This window comes from Azolla caroliniana, unplaced genomic scaffold, assembly GCF_043228905.1.
Source record: "Azolla caroliniana isolate FFs.n. ecotype wild unplaced genomic scaffold, voAzoCaro1.0.p SCAF_14, whole genome shotgun sequence".
In the NCBI taxonomy this organism is placed as follows: domain Eukaryota; kingdom Viridiplantae; phylum Streptophyta; class Polypodiopsida; order Salviniales; family Salviniaceae; genus Azolla; species Azolla caroliniana.
Window position 1 is genome coordinate 18,581,743 of NW_028230449.1, and position 23,481 is coordinate 18,605,223.

Genomic DNA, 23,481 nt, shown 5'->3' on the forward strand with positions numbered 1-23,481 from the left:
ACTATTATGGGAATGAATATAAACTCATTGGACTCCAAATACCTATACAACACCAAAGAACTCCTTTTCTTTCTATGACTCTAATTGACAATAACCTTTCTTTCTTCCCTCCTTCTACCAAGACTCTTGTCACTTCTTGTAAACCTTCGATCGGGCTACTGATTTAATTCGGGCTCTTGTCCTGAGTCGATCGGGCTACTGCAATCAAAGAGTCGGGCTACCAGGAAAGTCCCACACTTTTTTAGATAAAGATCTGACGGTGCAGATCGCACAGTCCCTCAGCTGTGAGCCCTGCACCATCCGTGGCGCCGATTCCCTCGCCACGAAGGCCTCTTTATGATTTGGGTGCAGATAGATAGACAGAAAGAAGCATTGTATGTATGTTTAGGAAGAAGCCAAGAGGCATTGTATTTGTAAGTTGGAAGGAACAAGGAAGAGGGCTATTTTTGGAGAGGATTTGGAAGCAGAGGGTTAGTTTTGTAAATATCCTGCCTGGAGCCTGAGATAGCTATGGGTAGGTATGTATGGCGATGAAGAAAGAAGATGCTTGCATCGAGAAAGAGAGGAAATGCTGCCTTCCCCCTCCTTCCCCTTCCATCAGTCATGGCATCTCTCTGATCCTCCGCAGTTTCTGATCTCTGCTGATATGGAAAATGCTTATCATGATGCTAATCCTTGCCCTAATCCTAACCTTATCCCGAATTGTAACCCTAACCTTAACTCTGACTGTAACATTAACCCTAATCCTGATTGTAACTCTGTCTCAACACGAGCTCTTGAAAGCCTTTTCGATGCCTTCGTCAATGCGAACGATCCTGCTTCGCCTTCAAGACTAGTTTCTTTCGTCCTCAAAGAGGTACTTAGACGCCAGTCTTCTGATGCAGAGAAAGTAGCGCTTTTGAGAAATTCGAGAGATTTCGGTTTGCATTTGCTGAATTCGGCAAATAGGCTATGGCGACAACATGATACATTCTCTAACTCACTCGTTTGGCCTCTCTCCCACGATCTCAGTATTAAGGTATGTCTATGTGATGTAACAAAAGTGTCCAAGATTTCATGGTTGAATAGAAAAGCTTTGATGTATTATTTACATTGGAATGATGTGACATATGTTTTTCAATTTACAAGCAAAAGTTTCCAAGATTTCACAGTTTCATGGAACGTTTTGCAAAAGTTGTCAAGATTTCATGGTTAAATTCAAAAGTTTTGAAGTATGATTTTCCTACAATACTCATAAATTTTGAAGATTTCATGGTTGAATGGAATGTTTTGAATTTGTGATTTTCCTTCTACAAGCATATCTTTTCAAGATTCTATCGATGTCTGATGTATGCTTCCCTTAAGAAACAGTTCTAGTTCTTGTGGATACGTGATGTATACCGGATGTATAGTTCTTGTACAAGCAAAAATTCTATCAATGTCGTGGACACATGCCTTTTTCTGCAAGAAAAAATTCCTAGACTTTGATATTGCCATTGCAATGTGCATGATTGAGTATTATTGTTATATCTTGGATATTTCGATTTTACAACATCGTTAAAACTTAACTGAAGGAATTATTGTATTATGTACTTACCTTTGCAGTGTGCCTTGTGATATTGGATTGTTCATATGAGATGACATGGATAACAGCTTCTTGTGTTTTAGGTTTTCTCTCTGTTGGACATTCGTAGTCTATGTCAAGCAGCCTCATCATGCAGTTTGTTCAAGAAGATTGCTATGGAACCAGCCTGCTATAGAAACATAGACCTGACATATTGTAAAGTTGACAATAGTACCGTTGCAAAAATTATTCAAAATGCTGGTCAATATTTGCGGTATGGTTTGGTTTGAGTTTATGGAAATTTCCTCAAGTTGAATACTGAACATCTTTTGTTCATGTATGCATTTTTAATGTCCGATCACATGCCAAAACAGAAAGTAATGGTGGTGGTGGTTGTGCTAAAATCATTCTTAATGTGTAATGAGATTCCCATCCTACTTTTCGTGCTTTATGGAGATGATATTTGAATCAGGTATTGTAACGTCTTGTTGGATACCTACCTAGGACCCCAACATGGTGACATCAGATAAAACTATGGACATTTGTAACACTTAATGCTGATAACCTAAGAGGTTATATAGAGGTTAAGGCCATCAACTATGCCAGTTTTGAACACCTGTACCAAAGAGTGGTACAGCTGCCTACTAGGGTCATCAGTGAAGATGAGTGCCATGCAGATCATTCAAATGAAGATGCTCTGGTGAAACATAAGGTCCATGCAAATGTTTTATGGATTCCTCTTTCAAATTTAGCTTGGCACGTGGTATTTTTACATTGTCTAGACAAAAGTCATAAGTATTGTACCGTAGGGCATAGAGTGTGAGACAGTTGCCAATATGCCATTATGTTGTCCTAGGTCACCAACTGTATCTACATGAAAATTGGCAATATTCTAACAGGGAGTCCACAAAGAATACCTTCTTTAAGTAGTGTAAGTTGATTACGCTGTTAGTTACTCATGAATGTGATGTTGGACAAGCCAATGACTCAAATGAGGGTTCTCTGTTAGAGCATCAGTTCAAAGCACACCATTGTATCTGTGTGAAACACTGAATTATTTTATATGCCATGCTGAATATCTAGAGTCTAACTTACACAGATTCATTACCATTGCAGTTTACTGAAGCTTGGCTTACCTATACCTGAAGCTGAAGTTGATAAAAACCTGCGAAAGATGCTGAGGGATTCCTGGACATCAAAAATTTTGCTATCAAATTCATGTCTGGATCCGTTAATTTCATGTAATGGAGCAATAGGGTATGCACACAGATCCTTGTTCTATATAAGTTGTGTTGTAATATAGGCAATAATCAGCGTAATCTGGATTCCGAATGTGCTCCATCTGTTGGTGTAGTGTAGATTAAAGGTTTGCAGTCTTCTACAATATGCCTATTTCTAGTTCCTAAACTTTGGCCACAATTTTACTTCTTATTCTGTTATCTCTGATCTTTACCTTGTGTCTTTACCCTAGTGGTAAGCCATATTTTTATCTACCTGAACACTTGGGTGCTAAATGTCATTAATTTACTGAGATTGGGAGTATCAGATTCAAGGCTCATGGGCCATATTATCAATTCTCTCTATGTCTTAGCTGTCCAGAGAATTTCATTAATTTATGGACATTTGGAGTACAGGATTCAAAGCACATGGGCCATGCAAGCAACATATCATGGATGTCATGGCCATCCAGAGACACCCAGACATAATCAAACGTTGTCATTGACTCACTCAACCATACTAACCAACATTGCATATGATCTCCCCTTACTACCAATCCATAGATCACAATTAGTCTTCCATGGATGTTAAACATAAATCTATCCCATCCATAGTTGTTTCTGTACTTTATGCTTGCAAGATCATTTCAAAGGTCATTACCATTTGTAAAGCCACCGTACATATCAACATCACCATCGTCTTTTCTTTAAGATGCCTAGAGGTTTTATTTTGCTGTGTGAATAATCTGAAGCTACCCATATCTGTCTTTCAGGTCAATTTTGGCCTCTAATAGAGATCAATCTCCCTATATATATATATATATATATATATATATATGAATTCATGTTAAGAAAGGTGTGGTTTGCCAATGGGTTATTGGAGGCTGTGACTAGCACAATTGGAGTAAAACAAGGATCCTACGGTCACTCATTCTCTTTGGTCTCTATATAGATGAGGTATCAGATTACATAGAGAGATTTGGCGGTTCGAGAGCATGCCTCGTAGATATAGCCATAAAAATATTGCTATATGCTAATGATATATTGCTGATTTCTGACATTTTGGAGACACTACAAAGACATCTGAACGTCTTTAAAGTATTTGGACAGACAAACTTTTGACAAAGATAAAACTAAAGTGATGGTGTTGAACTTCTCAATGTCGAGTACAGTGAGAACCCTCTTTTTATACAATCAAGAATGCAAAAGGTGCACCTCTCTATTGAAGACACACTTACTAGTCACCTTGTGACCAATCTTTTAACATTAGATTAACCAAACATTTGGCACACATCAACTATGAGATTTTTATGTCTTCTATCATGTTGGTTGTGACAAACCAAGTCTTAATAAAGCAAACAATTGGAAAGATTTAGACAGACCTTTAGCCTCAATAATTGTCCGGATGATGAGGAGCAAAGTTTCAATGCCCCATCATATAATCCAAGCAGAGATGGGAGCAACCCCAAATTATCAGCATGGCATTACTCCGATCAATGTCCAATATCCAACAACTTTGGGAGGTCCCGAAACAAAGGTACTCAAATTTGGCACTTACATCATCAAAAGAAACTTGTTGAACACAGATATTCATTCCTGGTACGTTGAAATGCGACATTGGTTCAAGTCACATGGCATCAGCATAAATGCACTACCCCCCTTCCAACATAGGTTGGATCATCAATCTCGGTGCCCCATGATATAATCCGAGCAGAGATGGGAGTAACCCCAATAAGCACCAAGGCATTATTCCAATCTGTGACCAATATCCAATGCTTTGGGGGCTTCCTAAATGAAAGGTACTCAAGGTTTGCATTTGTGTCATCAAAACAACTTGGAGGACACAAAGATATTCATTGTTGGTATGTTGAAACACAACATTGGTTCAAGTCAGATGGCATAAGCATAAATGCGCAACCATTCCAACATAGCTTGGATTATCCCCATCTAAACATGACCAAAGTGGAAAAGAATAGAGTGATCTGAACTGATATTATCAACTTAGAAAATAAAATAACATACTAATCAACAAAGAACAATCACAACTTTCTTTTGCCCCATTACTCCCACTGATGCTATAAGTCAATCAAGGGCTACACAAATGGGCTCCTGACCAGGACATTGCAAATGGGTCACAATAGATTGGGATATAGCAATTTGTTGTGGACGTAGGCCTACGTCCCGTGGACCATGATCTCATCACCCTGGTCATCGACAGATGAAGGCCATTATCCCCTGCCACCGCAGATGCTACTCTTTCTTCAAAGAACTCTCCATTCTGGATCAACCTATGCTAGAGATCTTTCAAACACAAATTACAATATATCTGATTTTTAGAATCTAGATGTATACATGATGAGATTCTTCAGTCACGTCTTAGTTTATTTCAATTTTCTTGTTTGGTCTTATAGGCCATTTTGGCCTCTTAAACTATGTTAATATATCTTTCTCTTACTCTGTCATATGCACTTAATTCTTAAGGCCAGACTATTTTTTCCCCTAATAAATGAATTTGAATGTGTTGCCTTATTTTTACAGAGCTTCTTTGCAGACACTTCACCTACACAATTTACCCGAATTAGACTCAAGACATCTCTGCAGGGCGATAGCTGTTTGCAAAGGGTTATTGGATCTGGAAATGGTTGGCCTGTAAGTGACTAATGAGTGATGAAAATTGTTGGACTATAAGTGGCCAATGAATGATGAAAATTGTTGTACTATAAGTGGCCAATGAACGATGTATCATCTGTTTTTAACATAGTTTTATTTCAATTTGTTTTGTATTGGCATTTGCAGTGATGTAGATGTGAAGAAGGTAATAGATAGTTTGACTTCATGCTGTCACAATTTGACGCGCCTTTCTATTCAATATCCCAAAAGTGAAAATATGAACAGGCACTCTTGTAAGGTTTCAATCGAAGTAATATATCCTTTCCTTTTACAAAGAATCGAACATTTTTGTGCATATAAAACCAAACTTGATTTTCATTTGTTTACAGCTTGCATCAGATCTACATCATGTGTTAAAATTGTGCATGGATGTCCCAGTATCTCATCGTTGATATTGCGAGGTTTCAAATTTTCAGATCAGAAAGTGCGATTGATAATTAAAGTAAGCTCCCTGTAAAGTGCTTTAAATTTAGAAAGATGCTGAATGAAATTAGGAAGATGCTACATTTACAAGCCTCTGCAATATCATCACTTACCCATGTACATATAAAATGGGTGCTATTTGGTTTCTGAATAAATATGTTGTAATTTCTCCACTTCTCCTGGCATAGCATAATAAAAGTTTCATCTTTGCTTAATGGCCTTATCTATAACTCTCTTCTTTCGTCAACCTGCGCTCACAGTTGTCTTTGGTGTCTGGCCATTTAGTTCTTATTCTTAATCTTTTGTATTTGGATAGGGACTGCACCATTTGTTGGGGGTGGACTTCTCTGGGGCTGATTTTCTTACAGGATCATTTTTAAGGTCAAAACTTGGATTTAATTCTAGAAAAAATGAATTTTTTCTCTGCTGCTTCTGTGCATGTCAAAGGTACTTCCATCTGATTGAATTTAATATGTACAGGGAATTAGTTGCTTCTCAAGAGCAGAAGCTGGAGTCTTTGATATTGCGTGGCTGTTACAACTTAAGAGAGGTATTGTGATTTCTCTTTTTTCCGTTTCTTAAGATACTGATCCCAGTATCATGAACTGCCTCGAAATTATCTCATATGATTATCATTTGGATACCTAGTCCATCAAGCCATATAGCCATGAATTATATTGCTACTGAGTCCTGGCATTTTTGTAATTATCTCTTTCTTAATACAATCTAGCGTTATGTAAACACCTCTATGAACAATGTCTTTTGACAGTCATAACAATACACCTCCATTTTTATACCAAACTTGCATATTACAATGATTAGCCCTTTTACAAAAATTCAGACTATGTTTTGCAGATTGAAGTGGAAAGGCTATTGGCTGCTTTAACTGCTGGTGAATGCAAGAGCCTCCAGCATCTTGTAATTTATCTAAAATTTGTTTGCCATGGCATATACTGTTGTGTTTAAGAGAGGACTTAGCGTCTCTTTTCTTTTTCATGTGAGAAGGATGTATGTAATGGAGTAGGACTGGTATCAAGAGCACCTAGGTCAGTAAGGTCCAATGAACCTGAGCTAGTATCCTATCTCCGGAGGTCTAAGTTAAAGTAAGTTTTCTGTGAAATTCTGTGATATTGTGACTGTCATTTTGTGGTGCTTTGGGGAGTGTAGCATTTTTCTGTGATGATCTAATAATATTTTCTTCCTATCTTTAGAGAAGAGATTTTGTTGACTGTTCGCAAGGAGAGACCGAAACTAGATCTCCGTGCAGATTTTGAAGAGGAAAAAAGGTTAAGTATTCTGCATTGGATCTATTAGTACACTATTGTATGAAGATCTGAGTATTAGTGAATTAAGTACACCAAACACAAAAAGTTTTGAATATTCCAAAGATATATCTGAACCCTAGAAATACTATCCATTGATTAATGGTGGTTGAGATATATTTGACTAACTGGTGGTAAACTGAAATGAGTCATTGAATTCTCTCAATCTTAATCTTCTTTATAACTTACTTCTGGTTATTTGTTGCTCACATTTGCAGCCCCAGTGAATGTGATTCAATGTCCTTAACTTCTAGCTTTGGTTACAATGAGTATAGCGAGCATCTGCAACGGAGTTTTCTTTCTGAGGACAATTTATCTCAAGAAATCGATAGCAATCTAAGTAGTAATAGCAGTGAGAGTAACCAGGATAGTTACTTTGATGAATTTGATCTTGATACAGAATCAAACTACCAGGATGAGGATGTGGATGAGGAAGAAGATGATGATGATTCAAAGTTTTTGAGCCCATATGATTATTCTGAAGGTGAAGAGAATGTATTCATGGATGATGACGATGACATCGATGATGATGATGATGACGACGACGATAATGACATGGATGATGGTGATGATAATGGCATGGCTGATGGTGATGATGATGGTATCGATGACTCATTCTTTTATTAATGGATAACTATATGTACTTATGGTTCATTTTATACCATCAGGTATTATCAGAAAAACTATTTAGTAAGGAAGAGAGCCTTTAGTGCTGCTGCAAGTGAATGCTAGAAGTATTATAATTTTCTTGTATATGTATATAGCCTGTCACCTCTGAATTATATGAATCTCATCAATCGAAGGATTTGCCTTGGTAAATTATTATGAGTCCATGACTTTTCATAATCCAAGTAAATTGTAGGAATTGGCAAAAGTTACTTTTAAAGTCATTTGCTTCTCTTAGTGAACTTTCATTCAAATTTGGTATGGGATAGAGATGCGGTATTTCATTTGAGAGTGTTTCTTTAGAATGTCTATATGAAAGTACTTTCTGTTTCCATGGGAAAATAAAATTATGTCCATTTGACATTTACATTGTATTGAACACTATTAGTACACCAATGGTTGCCCAGGGGAACATGCAAAGCTATACGATGCTAATGACAAATAAAGTAGAACCTGATTAATTTTTTCAAGTCTATCTTCTAATCAACTATTTTTGTTGAATATACTACATCTTGGCGGGAAAGAAGACCCAGTAGGAATTATGTAGCACAATAATCAAGGCTACAAATACAAAGCACATGAGTTTAATGTGACATAATGTGTATCTAAACTACATAATATGTGTGAAATTCTTTGTAAATAGTTAGAGACTCACATCATATCAAAATTGCCTATACCCTTGGGAGCCTATAGATTTTACATGTTTGAAAGAATAAATAAGTCTACGATATGGCTGGTTGAATTGGCTATAAGAGTATGAAGTGCTGAATTCAACATCCCACAAGTTTTGGTGCAAAGAGAAATCAACCCATAATTCTTTAGATAGAAAAGTAAAGAAGTACACTTGCAATCCTGAATGTGGCAATGAATGTCATTCAGAGAATCCTATCAATCTTTTCTAAAAAGGTGTAATGTGTTCAATTTAGGTTATCTATATGTGTTCACTTTATGACCAAGGTGTTGAAAGGTTATTTAGCATCAATTGGAGAGATGATTAACAGTACCATCACCAATATATTGGAAAGAGAAGTTTAATTTCGTCAAACAATATTTGTAAGTGTGACTTTAGAAGAATATCTAAATCCTAGACACACTTAAAATTCACTATGTCAAAAGTATTGGTGAACAATATTGAGACTGTAGCGTGCATATGCATAGATGTAGCATGTGCATTGGGAGAAGTAGGACATAAGCATAAAACGCAATAAGAGAAAGTATATAAGAGGTCAAGGTATGCATTTGCATTTTTCACTTGTCTAAAAAGCAAGCCTTATATTTGAAGTTTTCACTCAATGAGCTAGAAGCATAAAAGGGTTTTCTTTGCTTTTACTTTTGGATATCAGCCATTATACACTTTCCATGAATAAATAAAAAATGACTAAAGAAAACACTACAAGTGGGCACACAAAAGAAAGGAAAAGAGGGGGGAGGGGGGGGGATAATGAAAAAGTAGGACTCCCATTATCAACCTCTCTTTATTCCCCATAAACTTTATTTTGGAGCATTGTGCATAAACTTTGTTATTCAGAGACAATCGATTCATTTGATTTACTCTTTGTTTTTGGAACGTTGTGCATAGTGCTCTGTTTTTCTTTCTTTCTTTTTTGTTCATTGAGGGGGCGATGCTCAAAGCATATGGAATCATATAAACTATGCTCATTTTGGGGTTGATTGTCTTTAAACTCCCATATATTAACGTGGTGGGTTACCCACCCTTAGCTTTCTTTAGCTTGAACCTCTTGTGTTTGAATCAGGACTAAGAATAAGAGCCATGTGGATTGAGGCTCTAAAGAGGAGACAATATGGAGTAATGAAATCATATGATGATGATGACAAGCATCCTATGGTAATGACAATGATAATGATGACCATCATGATGATGCTAATGATGAAGATAGTCGGCATAGAGGCGTTGTGGACACCGTGCCAGAATGTTTGTGGTGACATCCCAGTCATGTACCCATTCGGCACTTCGAAAGGATGCGGGAGCAAGGCCTTCGAGAAATACGTAAATTGTAGCAAAGACAAAGGAAATATGGTCTTGCACACACCCATGGGTGGCACCTATGATATCAAAAAGATTGACTATACCAACAATATCCTAGTCATTACTGACCCTACCATGTCGACTTGTGGCATGATGCAACAAAGCTCAAGCTTCGGTCTTCCGGTGGATGCACCATTTTCTATAGTCTCGACCAATCATTTCGTGTTATTAGGATGTCATTCGGAGATGTCAGGATCAGCCTCTGGGGCTTCAGTGTGTAACCCCACCGGAACATCCCTTTGCAAGGCCCTATACTCTTGTCCCTCTATAACAAACCTAGGCCTATCTATCAACTCACCCACTTCTTCATGTTGTGTGTATGCTAATTCTCAACTTAATAACCCACCTTTTGAACTTAACTTGCCTCTACTTCAATGCACATCTTACACTAGCATCTATAGCTTCGGCTCCCAATATGAAGGTTTCGCCTCAAGTGGAAACTCGGATTCGTCTTCGCCCTCCAATGTGTATCTTGAGGATCCTAACAATTGGTCTTATGGAATTGCTTTGAAGTTCTACTATGATGAGTCAACTTACTCTGGCAATTGTAATAGTTGCCAAGTGAGCAATGGAGTGTGTGCTTACAATGTGTATGGGTTTGTGTGCATATGCTCAGGTGTCAACACCACCACCAATTGCTTTGGTACAACAGGTAAATAATATGTAGGGCCAACTTTAAAAAACCAGAAGATAAGATTTTTATGCATAAAAGCATATTTTGGCAAATTTTTGCAAACCTTATAAATGATGTATTCGATAATTATTAAGGTATATGACAATAGGAGATGGGGCTAATACATTTTTCAATTCTTGGTTTGGCTTTGATATGTCTAATATGGGTAAATCATAATATATTTACCCAATTGAGTTTCAACAAACAATATCAAAAATATAAATAAAACTTATATTATGATTTACAATTGGGTAAATATATTATGTAAGTTACATATTTTATTATGGTTTTCTAGTGTGGAAAGAACGTAAATAAACTAGTGTCTCTTAATTTGGTTAGTGCTACTAGAATTGCATAAAATTTTGGAATTTTACCGATCATCATTTCTCTTCAGATTTCAACACCGCTACCAGAAGTCGGCAATCTATTCTTGATACCTTTGTTATCCAAGGTAACAAATCATTTATCTTAAATCATGTTAAGACTTTTTTAAATTTTTGGATTCAATGATACATTCGAGAGTAACATTGTACTATATATGATGGCTAGGACTTTTTGGGCTTGTTGGGATGATGAAATTTGGAGTGTGCTTCTAAGGTTTCATGCTATTGGGCCAAAAATCCCCATAGTTTATGTTTTCATTCTTGCGGGTCTCTCGAGACATTATCAAGTGTAAATGCTCATTATCAAGTGTAAAGCATTTACACGCTTCAAGATGGAGTCTTTAATGTCTAACTAACATAAAATGGTTGTAATGAACTCTTCATCAGTTAAAGGAAACTCACTTTAGTTAGCATTTTGTATTAGAACTTCACTAGTTAAATGAAGATCAATCTTATGTTTGTATATAGTTTCCCTCTTTAACATTCACTAGCGTTTCTGTGATCTATTTCTGATAGCTATGAATCAAAGGTAATTAAAGTCTATGGTTCACCAAAGCATTTCATTTAACACCAAGAGCATATACACAATTAAAATATTTGGTTCCCCAAAACATTCGATTTCCGACAAAGACCCATATAGCCTATACATCATCATGTTTGTGTTATCTATTTATGATAGCTATGAGTCAAAGACAGTTACAATCAATGGTTCAGCAACGCATTTCATTTAAGGCCTTTGTCCTACACATCTTCATGTTTGCGGTCAATTGTAGACCTGAGGATATTAATTGTTAAGGAACCACGAGTTTACACTCAATCATCAATGAGATTATTATTTCCAAGAACACCATCATATATTTGACGCCTTTAAAAGAGATGTTTGTCTTAGTTATAAGCTTGAATTATATACAATTTCTCTCATTATATAATGAATTTAGCTAAGGCTAATGTTTGTCTTAGTTTAAAGATAGGCTGAGTCTGTTACAAATTGTAACATATACATGTAATCATTATGCTCAATAGATCTTCACAATTGAGAATGTGACAAGGATGACTGTTTTCAAACCATTGAGGATGCGAAAGGGATACTAGCTCAAATATGTTCGAGATGAATTAAGAATTTAACTGTTCTAAAGCCACTAGAACAGGTTCCCACCAATCAAATAAACATCCAAGGCATCTGCACAATTCAAGGTATTTCAATGGGGGGAAATCCAATAATTCTTTGAACAATGTCTGGACATTTAATCCACTTGTTCATCATGTTTTTCAATAAATAAAAATAAACACCATTTCATCGCAACAATAAAAGTAAACCCCTTCAAATAATAGTACAGAGATCGCCTCAGTGCATATTTCCTATTTCAAAAATCGTCTGCATTATATCAATAGTGATAGAACCCATTCTTATAATAATTGTTATAAGATACACCTTGTTTTTGCTCACTCCACCTTTTTTCTATTTCTTCTAATGACAGCATCAAAGATTGGCTGACATGGTTTCCTACTTTCTTAGAGTACACACAAGTGTTCTTTTGTTGCCCAAAAGCTCACACTTTTCAATGCATAATTTGATGTTTTATGAGGCCAAAAAACTTTTAACGAGCTGGTCTACAGTAAAATAAAAGCTACTGAGCAAAGCAGGATAAGAACTGGTCCAATGGTCCTCTTAAAAGGAGCTCAAATTTTCCAATAACTTTCTAGTGTATACCAATTTTTCCCCATGTACATTGAAACCTTAAGTAGCAAATATGTATACCCATTTTTGCCCCAGTCTCAAGCAAGTAACTGTTTGGTTGATGACAGAATTTCCAACATTATACAGAAATGACGATACACAATTTCAGTAAAAAAAACTTTTTTTCTTTCAACCTTAAATTTCAGAATGCTACATCCTCATCATCATTCTCTTCATTGAATCCCGTGATCATTGAAAGATCAATTCAGCAACTCAGAAATGTTAACTAGAATAATTAAAAATGATCCAAGTACAATTGAAGATAGCTTAGAAAATGCGCACTGGTTTGCCCATGGTAGTCTTCAAATATAACACCCTTACCTGCAACATATTCCATTCACAATATTATTAGTCTTTTTACAGCAAAAAATAGCTAAATTTAATCATACTTGATGGACTAGATTTACATTTGAGCTTAACCTAGATTTACTTAGGGTTGAGAATAATTTAAATTTGAGTCAAGGGTAAACTTAAAATAACATGGAAAGAAACAAAGTACTACATCTACAACGCAAAACACAATATCAATGGGAAACACACTAGATTTAGAATGTGAAACAATGTGTACAGAAATAAATAGGTAGATGCATAATGTCAAAAAGAAACATATACGCACTATTTTTAAGTACTTGAGGAAAAACATGTGAAAACGATGCAGTAAAATTACAATGTAAAATATTCCAAAGAAAAACAATACACTAAGATTTAAATTCCAAAACAGATGGAAAAAACATCGCATAAGATATATGTATATCATACAATCATAAAACATTGTAGTCAGACCGAAACATATGCAGAAATTTTACATTATTGTTGAGAAAATGCAAAGCAGTGCACCACAGTTGTATTGATCTATTGCCAATGCAGAAAAATGCATTTTTCGAACTTTATTATATCACTTTCAGAATGTGAATCTTTTTCCATCATTTCTCTCTCTGGTATATAAAGAACTACAATCCAGAAATCATCAAAAAATGATAGAAAGGATGCACAAGGAGAGTCCACAAATAATGGAAGTCAGTTTGTTTATCCCTCCAACTTAGTTAGGTATTACTTAGCTCAGTAGTAGAGCACAACAAACTGAGCTATTTTTGGCACTTATACAAGCACTTTCAATTTATTTTATGCATTTGAAAACATAATTTGTAATTTGCATATAATAAAGTCAAATCAAATAATTGTGAAAAGGTACTCACATTTTGCCAATTCTTCTTGAGAAGAGAAACCAAAAAATTGACACTGAGTTGCACATTCTGGAACAACTGCTTTTCTTCCATCTCCAAGTTGCCAATGGCCACACCCATGCACAGTACTTTCTTCAATTGGAATTTCACCGTCGCCTTCGTCTCATTAACCTTGGCTTCTAACGATTCTTGATGGGAAACCAACGTCGGGAATTTCCCTGCTTTGTTAAGACCAGGGCCCAAAAGACGTGGGATCTGTTTTATAACTGCCTCTGATGCCAAGAAAGAATGGTACTTCTTTGCCAGCTTCTTCACAAGTTTCTTATTCTTGTTCATCTTCTTTAATGCATCCACATCCATATAGTCTAGCCCAATCTTCTCTGCCTGATAAAATATACAAATAGATGGATGAATCATCCCTTACAGTAGCATCGAACAAAAATATATTAAGACAGATAAAAAAACAGCATTCATTCACTAATTGAGAAAACAAAATGTATAGATAGCCCTACTATTCTTCAACAATCTCCTATGTTCCAAAGAAACACTTAGCAAACACATAAAAGCACGAGTATAAATATACTTTAAAATTATTTTCTTACATTTAATATAAATGCTGAACTTAATGGGAGTTAGTACATTTCATATTGATCTTTTTTTTTACCATAGATTATTTTCAGAGTGAGTACATCTATACTTAAATCATGTTCTTTTCACTAAAGACATGAAACATTGTGAGTGATGAAGAATCTCAGTTCATGTGTTAGCAAGTGAACAAGCTCAGACAAAAGAGATGTCATCAAGAAACTTGCTCAAAAACAGCAAATTTCAGGCGAACGAGACCTTTTGAATAATCATCATAGCTTTCCACAAAATAAGCAGTTTTTGAGATATACTATGGATCAACAAGCTTATTAGCCTGGGAGAATCAATAATTATTTGAAAACCAAAGATATCATAACCACAACTTCCAAAAGCAAAAAGCTAAGGGGCCACTTCTGTGACTGGATCAGCAGTACTGAAATCCATCTCTACAACAGATGGTTCGGTATCTTAATGATTCCTACTCTACTAACAACCACATCTATGCTTAAAGATGTCCATGAAGCATTCGTTAAGGAATTCATAGTAAGTTTTCCAAGGGTTCAGTGGTTAAAAAACTCAAAATTAAATTTCAGCCTAACAAGACCCCTTTTGAGTGATCATCAAATTTTCCATTTCATGTTTTGAAACTAGAGAAAAAATAAAGTCGCAAGAAATATAACCAAAACAAAAGCCAATATGCCTTAACAAATGTGTAAACAAAAAATCATATAGAGATCATCACCATGGTCCTCTGTTTTATGAAACAGGATACTCATGTTATTTCTTCTACAAAAGAGAGAGCATTTGCATATAAAAGTTGCCATACAACCAGAAATTTCCATGGTCTATCTACTCAAGGTAATATTTGCAAATACTCAATCACATGGAAATCATATTCTTTTGTGATCTCCCTCTTCCAAAGAGACTATTTTGAAAATAAGAATACACATGCAATCCATAAAATTACATGAACACATTACAGGGAAAAGTATTTACACATGAAACTATAAATAAGCTCTTCTTTTAACGAAAATATTTGCAGAATACAAGATTTAATAAATTCAAGATATTCATGAGCTTTCTTTTTCCGAAAGGTAGATTTGCAGATAGAATCTCACATGAAATTATTATTGATTATCTTCTTTTAAAAGCAGATAATAATCACTAAAGTCCAAGTTGGATGATCTTCCACCACAGAATTTAAAATCATGCTTTCATAACAAAAAAGACAATACATGAGAACAGATGTTCACATGAAATCATCTTTAGACCTCCACCAAAGAAGCTATTTGCATATAGATATTCTCATAAATTCATGCCTTTCTAACCACACATTTACTCAACTTCTCTACCAAAGAGACCACATTTGCACGCAATTTTACATTTCACTAGGAAATACAATATTGTCATTTCTCAAAATAAACCAATAATACTCCATCACGCTAAAACAAATGTATGATAAATTCATCTTTTTCTTCTAGCAATGCACAGTGAAATTTGTAGAACAAAAGACTAATATCACATGAGGTCGTGCACTTCCATGACCTTCCTCTAACCCAAGAAGACAGAATATATTGAACCCAAAAATTTACACGTCACTAGCAAATACAAAAATATACACTCAGATTAAACATGGTAAATAACAACTTCAGCTTAACTCGAAGATGATCTTCTATCAAATAAGACAAGAAACACAAACTTTAATATTTGTACACAAAACAATACATTGTTTTTAGTCAGTACCGTATAATACTTTCAATATAAAACAAGCATATTATAGCAGACAAATTTCATTTTTCTATATGTATAATATTGTAACTAATTTCACATTCCTTTACAAAATACAACATTACCCTCCAATATACATATATATAATTAGTTGTATATTACCTCTCCAATATGTTGAGCATCTCCAAGCATGCAAACCTTCATCTTAGGTCTTGGAATGTGAGTTAGCTTCACCGATCCACTAAATCTCTTGTCTTTCTGAGGATCATAATTCTTCAATCCTATCTGTAACTCAACTGTCTCCACAAACTTCCTCTTCTTCTCCTTTGAATCATTGATAATTTGAGTTATTGCTTCCCTTAACACATCACTCTGAAGTTTACTGTGAAATAAAATAAAAATGTGGCATACATTCAATTAAATTTAATAATCAAGTCACATTGCATTCCTCATTCTGATCTAAACCTCTGATCTAAAACTCCGATCTATATTCTCGTAAAACTCTAAATCCATAAAAGAAGATTTACGATTTCGTAGAAATATATATAAAAACATACAACATCACATTCAAGATTCTGATCTACATTTCTGCCATTAGCAAACAAAAAAAGCTTGAGCGCTGAAGCGACAACATTAACCAAAAAGAAGAGTTTATTTTTATGTATATTTTATGTCTTAGTGACACATTAAATCCATGAAACAAGATATTACAACTTCGTAAAATATATAAAAAATTAATAATATTACACACTCCAGACTCTGATATAACTTTCTGTTATAAGCAATTTTTAAATCCATAGAGCAGAAGCTACAACTTTAACCAAAAAAAATGTATGATTTTACATACTTAGATAAATAGCTAAAACCCACCGCCTATTCTGGAGACCAAATGTAATTTACGTTCAATTTAGCAATAAATCCATTAAGTAATAAGGTATAGCCCTGGAATACTGCATTCTGGATCTTACTGTGTTAATAATTAAGTTGGAGACACTCACCACACATAGTCCTCTACATATTTTAGACAGTGTATACAAAAACTAACAAGCCTAGAATAGATTACAGCACGAATGATTTCATAAATCTATCTAGGAAATGAATCACATTCATGATTCTAAACTAAACTCACAATTAACACAGCCCAAAAGAACAGGTATGATATCAATGAAGTATGATAGAACACAAAAAAATCTGGTTGTAACGAGTAGGAAAAACTAACAAAAGGCTGACACAGAGAAAGAGATCGATGTAAAGTTACAGAAGAGCTTACCTCATTGTTCCTGAGACACGGCAGGAGGAGGAAGGGGTAGGGTTGCTGAAGGGTATTATTAGTACAAAACCCTAATTGCTTTCTGATTTTGAGCTGTTTATGTGTGAACACATACATACATACACACACATACATACAAAAAAAAACAGAACACACACATCTCTTTGTAAAGGGCAAATTAGAAAGGCCCCATCATGATATGTATTATGATATGATCATCATCAAATGCTAAAACTCATCACCCCATGGTTTTACTATCAATGTAAAAAATCGTAGGGCTTTTCTACATGGTTCCCTTCTCCGCCATGGCGGTTTAATTAAAGATGTTTCGATTTTGTGAAGTGTCCGAGGATGAACATTACATACATACATACATACATACATACATGTTATGTGTTCGTGTATGAATGATGAAAGCATGCCCCTCTTTCAACTTTCTTTGTCAAATAGGTCTCTCTGATGAATGTCAACCCAACCCTACATGGTTACCCATGTGGAGCATATAATTTTAAGATGGTTTCATTGTACAGAAAACGCCTCGTTGACACAACCCATACACAAAACACCTTGTTGTTGTCATTAAGAAGGCTCATTGTTGTTGGACCTTCCCATCATTGGGGCCTTCGTTGTTCGGCTCTCGTTGTGTTCTTTGCTTCGAGCTTTTGTCGTCATTCGGATCTTTACCAATGCGAATTATCTAGAATATATAGCGATATCCCACCCACGTTCTCTCCCACTCGATATGGAATTTAACGAGACTTTTGCAAGTACATAATGAGTAGAGGTAGATGATCTTATAGATCAAGTAAATCGAGTATAGTGTGGGAACAAAGAAAAGTAAAAGGAGAAACACACAATTTATAATAGCCCCCAATTACAAGGGTATTAGGGTTAGGATGGCTAGATAGAATGAACAAAGTCAATGGGATTGAAGGTTTGAGGGACATGTATGCCTTTAAACATCACTTCAATCAATTCATGTCAACATTGTCTATCATAAACTCTCGTATCCTTCTTAATCTAACAAAATCCTATGGCTTTGCCTCTATTTCTCCATGTGACCACATCACAACATTGTTCCAAATAATTTGATGAGATATTGAGCTTGGGAAACCTCAGCATTTGCCCATTGTTGTTGGGTTGATTCTAACTACACACGACTAAGATTAAATGTGATTGCCAACAATATGAAAGAATCCTCTCCTTCTAATGGGTGAATAGCATATCCAAGTTCTCCACATAGCGTGGACCTTGAAGGAGTCCTAAAATAGGTCCTCAACACTCAGAGCATCCACTTGCTTGACTACTTGGAGGATGTAGGGATTCCGACTTATAGTAGTGTGCATACTTTATAGATGTGGACATTGACATATGTAGTTATATGACAAAGGGGGTCTTGTGTCCCTACATTATGAAAGAGGACAACGACAAGTGAAGTTAAATGGTAAGGGTATAAGAGCTAATGAATAAGCTCCTCACAAAGGTTCTTCTTGTAACTTTACTTAGAGTCATTACCTCTCTTTCACAAGAAACTAATCACTTGTACTAGAAACTAATTATGCTACCATTGAGCATTTTTATCTAATCATTATGTACACGGAAAACCATTTTTTTATATCAAGAACAAGTATACCCTAGTGGGTGCATGTTGATCCAAGTAGGCACTCCATGATGGGATCTTAATGATTCTCCCATCGCAACCAGAGTTATAGCTAAATGGCTGAACACATTCGTTTGCTAAATCAACACATAATATTCTTATGTCACGGGCTGAAATCTAATCAACAATTGATAATAATTATCTCAAAAAGAAAGAAGGAATAGATGCATCTTCACCCACATAGGCACTCCGGGATGGGAACTTTATGAATCCCCATTTCAATCAAAGTTTTGATTGAATGGCTTAAGACATTTGTTTGCTAAATCAAGAAGGATTATTCTTATATCATGGGTTCAAGACCCATCAACAATAGGTTATCCTTGTACTTGCATGTTGTAATTTGTTTAGTGATTTTTCACCATCGTTTTGAAAGCAAAACTAAGTCTTCACGTCCACGAGTCCTTGCATTTCACCATATCAATAAATCTCACCTAGTCAACCCCTCATGAAATATTTAATCCAACACTATACCCTCAAGGATCAAGGCCTTTTAACCTTAGATTTGATAAAACTGGTAAATTCATTTCTCCATTAGAGAAGCAACTTTGGAAAGGAGGTAATTCAAGGGTCATAGAGGCATCAGTCAATAACTAGCTACCATCTGTACAAAATGCTTTTGCAGTCTTAAGTGATTATTTTGGAGATATCATAGAGATATTAGCTCAACGGGAACGCGATCAGGTTCTGAAGAAGTAACCTAATTAGTGTTGATGAAGATAGTCATGTGGAATGTAAGGGGTGTTTGTTCTCCTTCTAAGAAGTTTGATATGTGGAAAAATGTTTTTGAGGGGCAATGGGATATATTGTGTGCAGTAGAGCATAAGGACCATGCTAAGTCTGGGTCTTTTATTTAGCATAATGGGTATCATGTTTGTTATGCGGGTGTCACTGGTGGACTTCATTCAGGTGTAATTCTTATTGTTAAAGATACCTTGCAACTTCTGGTGGTTCAAAGTGATATACATGGTCGGTACATAGTGGTTGAGATAAATTATGAAGGGCAAAGGATTTGGATTGTTGGTATTTATGCACCAAATGAAGTCTCTCAACGTATTGAACTTTGGCAACGTTTGAATAAAGTTCTTAGTAATGGAAATCCAGGATTTTTATTGAGTGATTTCAATATGTGTTCAGAGGTGGGGCAATCTACTTCGATGCATAGTTTGATGGATGCTCCAAAAAGAGCGGCTTGGGACTTATTTACAATAGAGGTTTTGAAGTATGATGCATGGCTTTGGATTAATGGAACAAATTTTGGGTATACTTTCCAATCCACACAATTCAGATCAACATGGAGTAGGCTGGATCGCATATATATAATGCATGATGAAAGGTTTTTGCCAGAAGTGTTGATTATGCAAGTATATAGAGGTATTGCATCGTCTCATTTTCCAGTTATCTTGGAATGCACACATCATGGGGTGGATGGTTTTAAAGCTTTATTGGGAAGACAATCACTTAGATTTAATTCTTCTTTTCTTGAGCATGAACGGTTGAGGCGTGCTATGGGACAGTTAGTGGGAGAATTTAGAAGACAAGTTAATATTGGTGGTGCTTCTTCCTGGGATGTTTGCCTTTCTAATATTCAACGGTTTGCTCGAGATTATGGGATTTCTTAAGCAATTTTCCATAAACAAAAAGTGAGAGCACTCCAACAATTATTACACAAGTGTAATGCTTTGTTGGTCTTAAGCCTGGTGGATGACATATTATTGGATATTCAAGTTACATTGAATCAAGCACTACAAGATCTTGAGGTCTGAAGTTATCAACAGTTTCGGGTGAGGAACAAGAAACAAGATGTATATGATCATAACTCTGTCCCGCATAAATTCTTTCATGGGTTACATGCCTCTCATGCCAGAATGAATGTGGTACACATAGAAGTTGATGGAACTTTGAGTACAAATCCACAAGTAATTATTGATAATTGTATTCAACATTTTACAACACTTCTAGGTCATGAAAGTATTCTAGATAATGATATGACAGAAGCACGAAAAATGTTTTTTCAATCCATCAAGGGCAATGTTAGGCAATAGGTTGTGATGAGTATAGAAGAGGACATAAGAGAAGAAGAGGTAGAGTATGTCTTATCACATCTAGCAAATGATAAAGTCCAGGTTGGGATGGAATTACGAATGAGTTTTTTAAATCATTTGTTCAAGATCTTAAAGGCCCCCTTACAACAATCTTTCAAGTGTGGAGTTCTGGTAACATGCCTCATTCCTGGAAGATTGGGCTCATCAAACTTATACCTAAAGTTGCTTCTCCAACTTCATTTGGTCAATGGAGGCCAATATCATTAATGGGTGGTTTATACAAGATTTTTACCAAAGTAATTGCCAATCGACTTTAGAAGGTATTGCCCTCTATTGTACATCCTATGCAATATGGATTTATTGGAGGAAGGGACATCCTTCATAACATTTTAAATGTTCAAATGGTTGTGGATCATGCGAAGGAATCAAAACAAGAAATTGTTATGATACAATCATAGATTGACCCATGCGTAATATTCGTGGTATTCGACGTCCATAATATTCGAGAATATAAAACGGCTCCAAGAATATTATAAAACCATTCGTTTACATATACATGTACACACATACATATATGATATATGATATATGTATATATAGACACATACATATATGATATATACATATACACACATACATACATGTGTATACACACACATATATCACTCATATATGTATATACACACATACATCAATAATTAAGTAACTCACTAATATCATAATTAATTAATTCACTTAAACATTAATTGACTCACTAATACATTAATTAATTTACTAATACTGTATACATATCTTAATTCATTAAAAAATTAATTAATTAATTGAAAAATATTAGTTAATTAATTAGGCCTTCTACTAAACTTAGCTAAACTTAGGGTTTTAGTGAAAGCTTGAGTTTGGAGCTAAGAATAGGATGTAGGATTAGAATAGAGCATGAGAGGGAGTCACGGATGCGGGCTCAAAAGAAAGAAATATTGTCGAAATTAAGACTATGACATAGATTAGGGTTTTCAACCGAAACCCTAATTTTCTGGCCGAGAACAATATGTAGAGGGAAGTGAGGGCAGCATGCACAGGGAGGGAGTAGGGTGAGGCTTCCTCACTCGTTGCTCGTTGTTCGTTCACTCGCTCACAGGAAAAAAACAGTTTTTTATTTTTTATTTTTTATTTTTAAAAAAGAAAAAAAAAAGAAAAGAAAAGAAAAGAAAAGAAAACGAATACAATTAAATGCATTCGTATTCCTATTCATATGGATTCGTGGGGCAAGCCCCACCAATGCGATATATGTCAATCTATGGATACAATTGGATATTGAGAAGGCTTATGATCATGTCAATTGGTCATTTCTTGCCCAACTTATGTTTGAGATGGGTTTTGGTACAATGATGTCTCGACTCTCATTTATGTTGGGATTAGGTGCAATGTCACATGTCATGTTAAATGGTGGAGTGACTAAGGCAATATCATTAACAACTTACAAGGTTAGTGAGACAAGGATGTCCATTGACTCCATTATTATTTGCCATTGTTACCCACCCAAATTTGGTTAAAATGCATGAGTTCACGATATGTCAAGATATAGCGGGACTTATTTTATCCTCAGGGAATCAGCTAATAGCTCAAGCATTGGTAGATGATTCTTTTTTGTTTCTCAAGGCGCATCCTAGTAACATAGCCAAAGCCATGGAGGTGTGGAAGGTGTTTGCCTTAGCATCAAGTTTACATATTAATATGCACAAGTCATTGTTGATTAAATGCACTGAACAAGATTTGGTTAATCTTGGTTGGAGTGGTCGAATATTAGATAGAGGGAAGATTTGTTGGCATTTGGGCTACCCGATTGGTGTGGATATTTCACCAAATCAAAGCCTAACTTGGATTTCTGAGACCATAGCAGATAAATTTATTTATTGGAAGTCCCAAGCTTGGCCGTTTGCTACTTGTCTCAAAGTGGTGCAAGCAATTATGATTCTGATGATTTCATATTTTTTGCCTTTGTTACCTTGGACAAAGAAATCACTTGATCACTTGGCTTGTGCTCTTAGGTATACGTTATGGAAGAAAGAGTCCAACATTGGTATCAGTTGGGTTTCATGGCTCCATATATGTACCCCGAAACATTTAGGAGGAGCCGGTTTACTCAATTTGGAAGATCATCTGGTTGCTCGAAGGTTTAGTCTCTTGAAAGAGATGTGTTCGGGTTCTCAACCATGGGCAAAGATAATTTGTTATTTTTTGGAGAAAGTGGGGATACAACATGGTAACAAAAATTAGAACTTCATGGTGGCATGTTATTAATAGCACTCGATCATTTAGATGTTCAACATTAT

The 23,481-nt window shown here is 35.5% G+C and overlaps 3 protein-coding genes across 5 annotated transcripts; 2 read left to right on the forward strand and 1 right to left on the reverse strand.

The window, feature by feature from the left end:
- Nucleotides 1–484: 484 nt before the first annotated feature.
- LOC147855714 (F-box protein SKIP17-like) lies at nt 485–7,994 on the forward strand. Of its 3 annotated transcripts, none has more exons than XM_087330287.1 (12): nt 485–1,018; nt 1,648–1,817; nt 2,660–2,800; nt 5,299–5,409; nt 5,557–5,663; nt 5,760–5,872; nt 6,170–6,234; nt 6,334–6,403; nt 6,709–6,771; nt 6,859–6,956; nt 7,065–7,139; nt 7,394–7,994. In XM_087330287.1, the coding sequence occupies exons 1-12, from the start codon at nt 521–523 to the stop codon at nt 7,800–7,802; spliced, it is 1,920 nt and encodes a 639-aa protein (XP_087186413.1). In that variant the 5' UTR covers nt 485–520; the 3' UTR covers nt 7,803–7,994. The 3 variants fall into 3 exon arrangements, with proteins under 3 accessions (XP_087186413.1, XP_087186415.1, XP_087186414.1); XM_087330288.1 differs by having other exon boundaries at nt 878–1,018; nt 1,633–1,817; XM_087330289.1 differs by lacking the exon at nt 1,648–1,817 and having other exon boundaries at nt 824–1,018.
- Nucleotides 7,995–9,384: 1,390 nt separating this feature from the next.
- On the forward strand, nt 9,385–11,448 carry LOC147855715 (uncharacterized). Its single transcript, XM_087330205.1, has 3 exons — nt 9,385–10,540; nt 10,956–11,012; nt 11,111–11,448. The coding sequence occupies exons 1-3, from the start codon at nt 9,613–9,615 to the stop codon at nt 11,155–11,157; spliced, it is 1,032 nt and encodes a 343-aa protein (XP_087186331.1). The 5' UTR covers nt 9,385–9,612; the 3' UTR covers nt 11,158–11,448.
- A 1,346-nt stretch (nt 11,449–12,794) lies between these two features.
- Nucleotides 12,795–17,563, reverse strand: LOC147855716 (large ribosomal subunit protein uL1). Its single transcript, XM_087330206.1, has 4 exons — nt 17,450–17,563; nt 16,342–16,561; nt 13,879–14,250; nt 12,795–13,003 (listed from the first exon to the last, which is right to left on the reverse strand). Exons 1-4 carry the CDS (start codon nt 17,452–17,454, stop codon nt 12,950–12,952), a joined length of 651 nt encoding a protein of 216 aa, XP_087186332.1. The 5' UTR covers nt 17,455–17,563; the 3' UTR covers nt 12,795–12,949.
- Between the last annotated feature and the right edge of the window lie 5,918 nt (nt 17,564–23,481).